The sequence below is a fragment of the Mesoplodon bidens genome, assembly GCF_964165515.1.
Source record: "Mesoplodon bidens genome assembly, chromosome: 15".
Lineage (NCBI taxonomy): Eukaryota > Metazoa > Chordata > Mammalia > Artiodactyla > Ziphiidae > Mesoplodon > Mesoplodon bidens.
The window spans coordinates 17,580,934-17,593,811 of NC_138171.1; the positions used below are offsets into that span (position 1 = coordinate 17,580,934).

At 46.6% G+C, this 12,878-nt stretch overlaps 1 protein-coding gene across 1 annotated transcript in view; it reads left to right on the forward strand.

The window, feature by feature from the left end:
- The window catches only part of PTPRT (protein tyrosine phosphatase receptor type T), a gene marked incomplete at both ends in the record, with an annotated part of 1,089,241 nt that overhangs the window by 359,141 nt on the left and 717,222 nt on the right, over positions 1 to 12,878 (forward strand). Inside the window, 1 exon segment of the mRNA XM_081255209.1 lies at positions 12,234 to 12,505. Within this exon segment, the coding sequence (XP_081111335.1) occupies positions 12,234 to 12,505 (272 nt within the window).

Genomic DNA, 12,878 nt, shown 5'->3' on the forward strand with positions numbered 1-12,878 from the left:
TGTGTGGCTGAGTTCTCATTCTGTCCTGTGTTGGGTCCCATGGCTTTTCCTACAGTAATGCTTATTTTTCCTCCTGGGATGTTGAGATACTACACTGAGATGTTGGGGGAGGCGAGTGATGTAGTTATACATGCGGAGAACCCGGTGTGCTGCGTGATGTTTACCTGGGACTGGTGTCATCATAAGATTATTAGAAGGTCCAAGAGGAGAATGTCCTGTGAACACTTTTGTTTGGGTTTTGGTTTGGGGAGCGAAGGGGATGAGAAGGTGTTCAAGGGTTTAGATTTGGGTTTTTTTTCTGCTTTGTCTCCATCATGTCCTCTTCTCTCCTCTCTCCCTGCTCAGCCTTCTTTTCCTCGCCTGAACTCCATTTCCCTGGCGTCACCACTGCCCTTTCCGCTTCCTTCGTCCTCTGCACTCCCTTTGTGCTTCCTCTTCCTTCCTGTCTGCTCCTCTGATTTCTCCCCCTTTCCTTATTTCGCCCACCCTCCCTCCCTTTTCTTTTCTCTCTCCCTCTTTCCTTCGCCTTTCATCTTTTTCTCAGTGATGGGGAAGGAATGCAGACCCCCAGGTACCTAGTCTTTGGGGGAAGGGTCCACGTTGAGAGCCCCCTTCCAGCAGCACCTTCGGATCCAACCACCTGAGTTCAATTCCATTTTTCAACTACATTATCCACACCTACATGGATTATCAGATACCTGTTTGTTGGAGCATTGTCTTAACACATTTGCGTACAAAATGCTTAAACCTCAACTTATTGGTCTGAATGAATGAGTACAGAAATAGTTATGACTTGTTCACACAAACTGACTCTGACAAAAATGTTCACAAGTATTCGGTGCCTTTGAAACTCCGGGATGTATTTTCTTTGTTTTAAATAGATACCATGTATCCACTAAGCTGTAATTAATCCCTCCCCCCCATTTCCTAGTATATTAGAAAGGAAGCACATTTCTTTCCTTTTTTTTTGACACATGATGATTAGAAGGCTTTCATTGACAGTATGAATAATGTCAAATGATATGTTTGTTACCCTGGCTATTGGTAAATTGTTACGTTTATGGTTGACTTAATGATTATTAGTTTTCATGATACTACTGGTAGAACTCTGTTTCTCTTCTACATATATTCTCTTACTTTATGATGCATTGTATCTTTTGACATTTTTGTGCCCCCTGCCCTTTTTTTTTTTTTTTTTTGCTGTACGCGGGCCTCTCACTGCTGTGGCCTCTCCCGTTGCGGAGCACAGGCTCCGGACACACAGGCTCCACGGCCATGGCTTGCGGGCCCAGCCGCTGCGCGGCATGTGGGATCTTCCGGGATAGGGGCACGAACCCGTGTCCCCTGCATCGGCAGGCGGACTCTCAACCACTGCGCCACCAGGGAAGCCCCCCCCTGCCCTTTTATTGTGATCAGACAGCTAAACTTCATCATTCTTGACTTTTATATTAGGCCATGTCCAGGAGAGCTATAACAGAGGTATGTATAGGGTCAGCAATGCAGGAATAACTGTTCTCTAGGCATTAGTGAAAGCCACAGAGAGAATTGCATTTAAGTAATTTAGTGAAGGACCATGGCTGGGCCAGGCAGTGTGGATTTCAGGAACGGCATCACCTGAGTGAAACCCCAGAAGCAGGGAAGTCTGGAGTGTGTATTAGTTTCCTATTGCTGCTGTAACAGCAATTTCTGGAGGTCGGAAGTCCTAAATGGGTTTCACTGGTATAAAATCAAGGTGTCCACAGGGCTGTGTGCCTTTCTGGAGGCTCTAGGGGAGAATCTTTTCTTGGCTTTTCTAGTTTCTAGAGGACACTTGCATTTCTTGGTCCATGGCTTGTTCTTCTGTTCTCAAAGCCAGCAGCATAGCATCATCAAATCCCTCTCTGATTCTGCCTCCTCTGCCTCTCTCATCCAGAATAATCCTCCCATTGCAAGATCATCTGATTAGCAATTGTACTTCCATCTGCAACCTTAATTCCACTTTGCCGCATAAGGTAGCATATTCACAGGTTCCGGGAGATTAGAACATGGACATCTTTGGGAAGCCGTTATTATACTTACCATAGAGTGGATGAGGGCTGTGTAGGGGGAGAGTATTCATATACAAGGCAGGAGATAGAGGCAGGATACAGAGGCCTCCAAACATCCCCATGAAAGACTCTGGACTTTATAGGAAACAGGGAGTTTCCTATAAAGGAGGACTCTCTAGGAAGTTCAGGACACATCATGGTTGGTTTTGCATCTCAGGAAGATGGTACTACTTGCTGTTGCATCGGTGAAAGAATTAAGGACTAGACTGATTAGGAAGTTGTTGCAAACATCCATGAAACAGGCAGAAAGTCCATGACACAGATGTCATGGATGTGAGCTAGGCCAGCGGCTGTGGGAGTGGAGAGGAAGAAGACGAAAGGAGAAACACAAGCAGGAAGCATCCCCAGAATTTGATGGCCGATCAGTTGCAAGGGGTGGGAATGGGGCAGCAGATTTTATTCTGTTTCTCAGTAGTCTTTGCCATTTTCTTCTTCAGTCTGTCGAGGTCTCCCCACTATATTGGAAACTTTGGGGAATGGGAAGGACGGAAAGGAGCTAGTTTTTGAGGACCTACAATGCAGCAGTCATTATCTAGATACATTATAAACTATTTCATTTAATCTTCATGACCACAGTATAAGATGTATTTTTGTGGCCATTTTGCCAGAAAAGGAAACTGAGGCTCACAGAGTTTAGGAGATTTGTCTGAGGTCATCCAGGCAAAAGAGGAGTAGCTGGGATTCCAATCCAGACCAGGCAACTCTAGGGCTTCCTTGTGAGTGTCCTGCATCATCCCCACACACCAGGACTAGGGCGCTCAACAAATAGTTGCTCAATTGCACTTCAGAACTGAGGCTGTGAGTGCCCTGTGTGTGCAGAGTTCCCCTAAAAGACATCGGGCATTTGGAATGCTTAAGAACTCTCTACCTCCTGGAGGTAACGTGAGTTTTTTTTCCCCCTCTTAAATAGCTCTTTGAGGAACCACTGCTGGGACCATACAGCTCAGGCACGGTGGGCAGGATTGTCCATGCTGCAAACTGAAACAGGAGTCAGGAAACCTGACCCTGAATCTTCACTGTGTTGTGTGACTTTGGGCAACTCCCGTCCCCTTACTGGGATTTCTAAAGTGAGTTGGTCGGAGCAGTTATGCTCTTATGTCTCACCTGGCTATAGTTTGTTATGCTTTGATGAATAATCTACAGTTTCTAGACCAGCATGACTCAATAGAACTGTCTAGGATGATGGAAGTTTTCTCTATCGTCACTGTACAATATGGTGTCTACTGAGTCCTTGGACTATGGCTAGTGTGTCTGAGTAAATTAATTTTTAATTTAATTAATTTAAATTTAAATAGGCACACGTTACTATTAGCTACTAAATCGGAGAGGGAATTTCTAGACCCTAAAGTCTCTGCTTATTGAACAAGTGTACTTGGTGTGTTTATGACTTTCTACCCCCGTAGCTTTGGGCAAAAAGACTTTACCTCTCTCTTCCTCACTGTTCCTTGCTTTAAAACAGGGATAGCATGACACCGTCTCACTGGGATGTGGAAGGATGCTTAGACCAACGCCTGGCATGTACTAAGTTCTCAGTAAGCATTATTGACATCAAACATGTTATAAATTGCATTGGACCCATTATCACCTGCTGCTGGCCATTTGTTATGAAATTAACATTTATTGAGTCAAGTCCAGTATTATATGTAACATACACTGAAAACAGATCAACAACAAAACTTGGACGTGTAGCTTTCATATCCTGTTTTATAGATGAGGACATTGAGGCCCCGGGGGGGTTTACTGACTTGGTCAAAGTGAGGCAGCTAAGAAATGACAGAAGTGGGACTGAAACCCAGTTTTCTTGACTATAAATCCAGGACTTGTTACATGCCGCCACAGCTGCCTTGGCTTCGGGCAGCATTTTGGGTCCCTGCCGCCATCCGCTCCCTTCACGTAGGTGCTGGCGCTGGGAGCTGGCAGGGCCACCTGTCTTGCAGGGACAGCTCTGAGCTCTCCGAGCTCCGGGCCCTCAGCTGCCAGTTGCGAGCACACTCATGTAATCTTAATGAACAATGTGCAAAGCCATTAAAAACTCAATTAGGGTTTTCTTTTTACTGCCGACGTGAGGAAATGCAATCCTGAGGTGCTCATGTGTAAACACAATAGCCACCATCTGCTACAGAGAAGCGTTTTGCCTCCAAAAAGGGGATCTGTGTTGCAGACACATCAGTAATGGGGCTCTTATCAAGGCATTATTATGCAAGAAGGGGGAAAAATGCAAAATTTATGGCCAGCCAGAGAGTACTTCCTGGTTTAATTCCACAGTTTTTGGTACCGTGTATAATAACTATGAGGAAACTAATGCTGTTTTATGTTCCTGATCACGCCAGTGGATTTTTTTTGGGGGGGGTGGGAAACAAAAAGAAGAAGAAGGGAAGAAAATGTACTTACAGTCTTTCTCTTTCTTGTTTCTGACTGATCTTGGCATAATGACAGGCTCATTTTTGATCTCCAGGAAACTGACGGCCCTGGGATGATATTAATTAAGCCTACCTGTTGATCAAAGAGGGCCCCACTGAGCTGCTGATATATGAGGGCTTTCAGTCCCGAACAGTCTCTAAAACGGCAGGCCTGTGCTCCACTCAGAGATCTGGCTTCCTTTCTGGAGGATGTGGCCAGACCTCTTTGTAAGGTAGACTAGATGCGCATGAGGTCTGTAGATGGCAGGATCCCACCCTTCCCTGAGATACTATGCTTGCCTTGCTGGATGCTATGGTTTCCTGCCTCTGTGCCTTTGCACATGCTGTTTGCTCTACTTGAAATGCCCTCCCAGATTACCACCAGGCCCACTTCTATGGAAGGTATCCCGACTGGGAAAGAGGAGAGGCTCTCATATTCTAATGTGTGAAGTTCAGCTCTGTACCACCAGTATCTCTTTACATCCACTGATCTACACTAACCTGATGGGGCTGACAGTATTCCTGGGAAGGGGATGTCAGGAGAGAAAAGACATTGAGCCCTGTGCAGTTAGGATATGAGAATACTGGAGGGAGCCTGTTGCAGGGAGTGACTGCAGGGCCACGGATGGAGGAGGAACTCCATCATGAAGGATGACTCCAAGTGGAATTCACAGAGAGATCAGCTCGGTGCTTTGTGACCACCTAGTGGGGTGGGATAGGGAGGGTGGGAGGGAGGGAGACGCAAGAGGGAAGAGATATGGGAACATATGTATATGTATAACTGATTCACTTTGTTATAAAGCAGAAACTAACACACCATTGTAAAGCAATTATACTCCAATAAAGATGTTAAAAAAAAAAAAGAGCTGACCTGTAGGGGGCAGAGGTGCTGAGTGAGCATAGACCCTGATAGAGGAGGGGAAAAAAGCCGTGTGAGTTTGCAGAAAGAGCTGCCTCTTGAACCTTGGGGACTCTCGGGCAAAAGCAGTTCTATTGTGTGTCTTCTGAGTCTGTCCCAGGGCAGAGAGACAGTAACAAGGACCCACCCAGTCGTGGAGACATCACAGACGATGACAAAGGCACATGAGGGATCTGCACCTGGAAGTGCCATGAGGACAAGGGGAATGGTGTCATTAATTGGGTGACTTGGGGACTTCTGGAAATACATAGGGAGTGTTGCTTGGAGCTGGAGTTTAAAGCTGGTCAGATTCCATTGTCAGGGTTCATAATATGCTCAATGATTGGTGAGGTTTCACTTCTATTCATTCTTTTTTTAAAAAATAAATAAATAAATTTATTTATTTATTTATTTATTTATTTATTTTTATTTAGCAAATTTAATCAGTTATACATATACATATGTTCCCATATCCCCTCCCTTTTGCGTCTCCCTCCCGCCCTCCCTATCCCACCCCTCCAGGCGGTCACAAAGCACCTAGCTGATCTCCCTGTGCTATGCAGCTGCTTCCCACTTGCTATCTACCTTACATTTAGTAGTGTATATATGTCCATGCCGCTCTTTCGCTTTGTCACAGCTTACCCTTCCCCCTCCCCATATCCTCAAGTCCATTCTCTAGTAGATCTGTGTCTTTATTCCTATCATACCCCTATGTTCTTCATGACATTTTTTTTTCTTAAATTCCATATATATGTGTCAGCATACAGTATTTGTCTTTCTCTTTCTGACTTACTTCACTCTGTATGACAGACTCTAGGTCCATTCAGATTCCAGCTCAGCTTAGTTCATTCCTGGAAGATGTCCTGACCCACCCTGGCTGAGTTAGTCACCACTGCCTCTGTGTGTACTCACGGCTGTGCTGCACTCCAGCGAGGCTGGATTTGCCGCATGGTCCACTGATTGCGGCCTCTGCAACTCGGAAGCACCTTCTTCCATGGCTGCTGCCCCCGCTTCACAGTCTCTGCTCCACTGAACTCTGGTTCATCTCATCACTAGTGTCTGGTTCAGAAATTGGGGTTGGGGGTGCCTGTTTGGTGGAACTCAGATCCTCTGCCTGGGTCTTAGCTGCAGAGGAGGCTGGGAAAGAGGACATCTTTTTCATTTCCATAGAAGAAATGGGCTCTGCTTAAAAATTTGAGGGGTTCCACCAGACATAGGAAGGGAGTTCAGATATTGAGTGACATGTTGCTACTCCAGATCGTCAGTCTGCTGAGCTTGGAGGGTGGCCTGAGAACAGCTGCCCACGGTGGGTGGTACCTGATGAGCCACGGGTGACACGAGGGTTACATTGGCCAGCTGCCCTGATGAGTTTCCACTGCTTAAAGGTGGATCTTGCCTGCCCTATCCCCAAAGTGTACTTTTTTCCGTCCAGATTGGGAGCCAAATGATTCGACCCTACCATTTGCTTTTTATACCATACTCCCCTTCGAAGACATTCGTGACGGGTTCTGATACCGCAGGGAACCTTCTACCCTCACATAGGAACACTCAGATTCCCTAGGGCACCTGCAGTTTAGACAGTGTAGAGCTGCTGGCTTCTGATTCGTTCGGTAGCTTGGGAGTGTGTGTGTGTGGTTGTATTAACACAAATATCTGGAAAGGTGCATATGTTACCTTACATGGCAAAAGATGTGATTGAATGAAGGATCTTGCCTTGGGGAGATGATCCTGGGTTGTCTGGGTGGACCCGATGTACAGGGTCCTTATAAGAAGGAGGAAGAAGACTCAAAGTTGGAAAACGATGTGTCTGTGGAACTAGAGGTTGGAATGATGCCCTTCGAAGATGGAGGAAGGGACCTCATGGAATGCAGGCTGACACTAAAAGCAAGGAAACAATGTATCTCCTGAAGGCTCCAAAAGGAAAGCAGCCCTGTAACACCTTGATTTTAGACTTCTGACCACCAGAACCATAAGAGAATAAGTTTGTGTTGTATTAATCCACTGAGTTTTTGGTATTTAGTTACAGCAGTAATTGGACACTAACCCAGGGTTTAAATCTTGTGTCCCCAAGCCTCCACCTGCTTGACTGCTGGGCCTCCTAAGGCTCTCCTCATTCACTCATAAGACTCCTTGGGCATGTTGTGAGTGCATGAGTATAAATGAGATCCGTTGCCCGTGTTGCCTCTTTCTGGACTCCTCATGGAAGCTCACTGCCTGCATGGCGTAGGAGACCCTCACCATGGCTGCTGCTCTGGGTGTCCTTCCCAGTGTCACAGTACCCCTCCCCTCTTGCATGGTGGGCGAGATACTGATGCTGCTGACCTCCCCCACCCCGCCACATCCCCAGAGGTTCCTCTCTCACACTCTGTTACTTGGACTCCAGGGCAGCACTGCTCATTCCCCCAGCCTCACTAGGGCATTCCCGAGCAGGACCCCTCCTGCTGTTCCCTTCTGGCCTGACCTTTTCCTCCTTTGTGAGTAGTCCAGGCGGGGTGGGGTGGGATGGGCAGTCATCGTTTTCTTTATTCTATTTTTTTTTTTTAGTTTTCTTGTTTATCTCCCTGAGACTTGCACCCAAACACATACGTTTCTGTCTGGTTTCCAGGCCAGAGGATGCGTATCAAGTCACACAGATCGCCATTAGGGGGTCAGAGTGGTGGTAATGGGGAACATGATTTGTTACCCTAACCCAACCCAACTCTGGCCCCCCGAGACACAAAGTATCTTAATGAAGGTCCAGGCTGTTTCTTTCCTTCCCAAGGGTTTATTTTTGGAGTCCATTATTTTCATTCTCTTCTTTCTTTCTGCTTCTTTTTACCCAAGGACACTGCTCTTAATGATGTCCCTACTTGGAACATCCTGCAGCCTTGCTTAGTAACTGTTATCATTTCTCATGTTATCTCCTTAAATAAAGGGACTTGTAGGAAGTACGGGCTCTACGGGGCTGCCAAAATAATAATGATAATGCTAGTTGCAGAAATAAACGTCAAATGTTCAACAGCTTAATGAACCAATAATACTTTATTCCTTGCTTACTTACTTAAAGTCCAAAATGAATGTTGCTAATTGTGGGTGGCCTTCCTCATGGTCATGGTCATGGTCGTTCAGGGAACTAGGCTCCTTTAATTGTGGCTTTGCTGTCACTTAGGCTCTTGGAATCCTGTACTTTCAGCTGGTGGATGGGAAAAAGACAATGCAGCAGTGATTCTGGAACCTTAATGTGCATACGAGTCACCTCGTGATCTTGATAAAATGCTAATTCAGATGCAGTAGACCTGGGCTGGGGCCTGAGAACCTTCATTTCTTACCAGCTCCCAGGTGATGCATTGACTCCTGGTTCACGAATCATCCTTTGAAGGATGAGATAAAAGAGAATGGAGCAGTGGGAGTGGGGGGAGGGAGGGTGGAGGTTGTCTGCTTTTAAGCACCAAGCCTAGAAGTGGTAGACTTTGCACTCAGGCCCCATTGGCTGGAACTTAGTTGCATGGCCTCACCAAACTCTGAAAGGAAGCTGGGGAATATAATCCAGCTATGTGCCCAGAACAAAGAGGACAGGTTTGCTAATCAACCAGCGATTTCTGCTACATGAAGACTTGGTGGAGGGCCAAGCACTTCTACCAGCTCTGCCTTCAGGGAAATGGCAGCATCCTTTATTAACAATCCTGGAGGCAGCAGATGGAGAGAATCCCTAGACTTGCTGGAGTGGATGGATGTTACGTGGCTCCATCTCCTCAGTGAGCCTGCTTCGCCACTGGAGCTAGGATGCAAAGAGGGGGAACCTGAGCCGGTGGACGGGAAACCTTCCCGACTCTCGCTGCTGTGGATGCTAAGACCCCTGGTGTGAACTGGCAGGAGGACAGGAGCTTAAATGTCCATGGGGCGTCCCAGGATTCTGAGTGGAGAGAGCCAGACACCACTTGTTTCTCAGGCTGTCTTCCCTACCAGTAGCTGTGCCTCACCCTCCCTCTGTGGCCAGAGGCTTGTGGGTCTTGTGGGTCATCACTCATCTGTCCCAGGGGAACCTTCTGGAACCCTGTGGGATGTAGGTCAGCAAACAGACATGGGCATGGATGCCAACCATGGGCAACAGACATGGGCATGGATGCCTCAGTTTCCGCCCTGCAGCGTTTCCTTCCTTGCTGCCTCAATTGGGAGTTTGTGATGATTAGAGAGAACATCTGACAAGGGACAGCTCTCCCTGTACCCTGTGTTACTGCCTGGCTCTAAACTAGGAAACTTGACTCTCTTGGAAACATGGGGAAGGAAGATACCACTTTCGCTCCACTTTCAGCGGCTCCTACCCCAGGGGGTGGGTGAGTTTTCTGATTGGTGGGACGTTGAAAGTCTGTTAGCCATTGGTTCAAGTTTCTGTCTTTATCACCTTGCTTCTTGTTGGCTCATTTTGGGGATGAGCCCTAGGGATCTGGGTTGAGTTGGAAGGAAGGAGTCCTTGATCATCCAGCTGCTTTGCATGCTGGTTCAGGGAAGAAAATGCAGGAAGCCTAATTTGGCCTCAAGTCCAAGTTCCTTCCTCTCATCCAGCTTTGTGAACAATAAAGTGGAGATTTTGAACTCTCTCTGTCTCTCCTGTGTCTATTTTTAAATTTGTTCTGAACCCAGAGGAGACAGGCTACGAATGACCAGGACCCTCTAGAACCCCGACAAGATACGGATTGCCCAGCATTTATCATCTGGCAGCGATTAGTCTTTTGGGGATTAGGGTGAGAGAATGAGGCTACTTATAGCTACTGAAATGGCTCATCTTGGTTGAGGGTAAGTGGTCTTAAGGTTTCATTCCAACTGAAGATTTTAGTGGCTAAAATAAGATTTCAGAACAGCAGTGGTTTTCTAGGTGGGAATATTTGTTCCAGAATCACTTGAGTTTATCTACTGTGTTGTTTTGTTTTTTTAATAAGTTTATTTATTTATTTGTTTTTATTTTTGGCCGTGTTGGGTCTTTGTTGCTGCGCGCGGGCTTTCTCTAGTGGCGGCGAGCGGGGGCTGCTCTTCGTTGTGGTGCGCGGGCTTCTCATTGCAGTGGCTTCTCTCGTTGTGGAGCACGGGCTCTAGGCGCATGGGCTTCAGTGGTTGTGGCGCACGGGCTTAGTTGCTCCACGGCGTGTGGGATCTTCCCGGGCCAGGGATCTAACCTGTGTCCCCTGCATTGGCAGGCAGATTCCCAACCACTGCGCTACCAGGGAAGCACTACTGTGTTTTATGATGCAGTTTATTTCATAGAATCATAAGACTCTAAGTCACAGAGTTTGGCCCTCCCAGTTGATTGTGAAATTTCCTTAGAAGGCTCCTCAATTTGTCCAGGCTCTGTTGAGCCACCTGCAGTGATGAGGAACTCACTTTGTCTCCCCGGCAGTCCATCCCATTTTGCATCCATTTGACTTGTTAAAAGGTCCTTTGAACTGAAATGTGCCTCCCTGTGGTTTCTTTCATAAGTCTGATCTCTCTGGTGACCTTCATCAGTGAGCTATTGGCACAGTAATGTGCCTAACAAACCAAGAGGAAACTCAGTGGCAAACAGCAGTGTGTGTTTATTCTCACATTTCTGGGTCTGAGCCTCCATGGTGGATCTGCTGATCCAGGTTGGGCTCGTTGGCTATGTGGCTGTGCTTTCAGCTGTGTGGGTGGCTTGGCTTGGTTCTTTACTATCCATTGAGCTTAGTTCTCTTCCACACGTGTCTGTCCTTGATCCCAAGATGAAGGCGGCAGCAGCTACTTGGGGCACATTCTTCTCATGGAAGGTGGCAATAGTGCAAGAGGGCGAGCCCAGCTAGGCAAGCACATTTCAAGCCTCGTTCTGTTAGCCTCCTGTTGACCAAAGCAAGTGGAGCCCAAAGTCCTGGGACGGGGACGGGGACATGCTCTCTGCCTCTGTTGGGAGGGACTGCAAGGCCAAAGGTCATGGGCATGGAGCCAGGGAGGGGTGAAGAACTAGAAACAACCATTTAATCTGTCAAAGCAACTCCAAAGAGGCTCACTTCCTTTCTAGGAGATAGGCTTTTCCAGTGTTTGAAAAGAATAGTCATGTTTTCTGCAAATAGTAAAAATAGCATAAACTTCGAGGTTGAAGAAAATCTGGGTCTCATACCTCTCTGTCTGAGTGGTCCAGGGCGAGTCACTCAGTCTTTAAATAAAATGAAAACTCTCCTTCTCCCAGGGTCATTCTGAAGATTAAATTGAACAATATATAAATAAGACAGTAAGCATCACACTGGTACCCCTTAAGTGCTTAGCAAGTATTACTTACCCTCCATTCCATCTTTCAGTTGGTTCTCAAGTTTCTTCAAGGTCTTCTTCACTTATTTGAATATACTGTACTTTTTATATGTCCTCCTCTGATATATTCCTTGTACTAATGCAAGGCTCCAGGTGGAATATGTTAAAACAACACCTGGGTGCTGTAGAGTTTCTGCTTCCATTGAGACAACCCAAGCTCGAGTGAGGTTATATTTCACCTCATTTCACCCGCGGAGGTTGCAATTAACTAAATTCCTGAGTTTTTATCCCATGCTTCCTGTTGGAGCTACTGTTTTTAATATTTGCTGGGTTTTTTTTTTCTGTACATGTTTATAGACTGTTTACTTTGTAGAATACTTCGTGTATGTTACCATCTCTTAATTCTTAAAACCACCTTGGTGAGTAGGATTTTTTATTCCCAATTACAGAAGAGAGAGGAAATACTCCAGAGGGGAAGTGTGGGTTTCTGGGGATCAACCATATCCTCCTAGAGGGACTGGATTTCTGGCCACTGTGTTTACAGGTGTGACTGATTTTCAGAAGGATTTTCTTTCTCTCTCCTTGTCTCTACCTCCTGCCCGCTTTGTGGGTCTCCAGGATCCTTCATGATGGTGAACAGCTCTGGGAGGGCCTCTGGCCAGAAGGCGCACCTTCTCCTGCCGACCCTGAAGGAGAATGACACCCACTGCATCGATTTCCATTACTACTTCTCCAGCCGCGACAGGTCCAGCCCGGGGGCCTTGAATGTCTATGTGAAGGTGAACGGTGGACCCCAGGGGAACCCTGTCTGGAACGTGTCTGGGGTCGTCACTGAGGGCTGGGTGAAGGCAGAGCTTGCCATCAGCACCTTCTGGCCACATTTCTACCAGGTATGCTGTTTTACCGTAGTTTGATTTTTTTTTAAAGTAATAATCTATCTATACACCTCTTGCCCTGTTTAGAGTTTAGGTCTAGAAAGGACTTCATTTACTCACTTGTTCAACTTGTGTTTACCAAGCTTCTTCTCCTAACCAGGCCTGGTTAGGATGCAGAAGAGATCCTCTACAGCCCCTGCCACCCTGGAGATTGCAGTCTGGAGGAGGAAACTGATTGATAAATAAATAAACACTTAGAATATAGTGGGATGCATGTGGATTCCACAGGATGCTGGAGGAAGCTAGCTATTGAAGCCTTCTATACAATAATTTCTTATAACAATCTGACGAGGGAGATACTATTATCCTGCCTGTTGTACAGATGAAA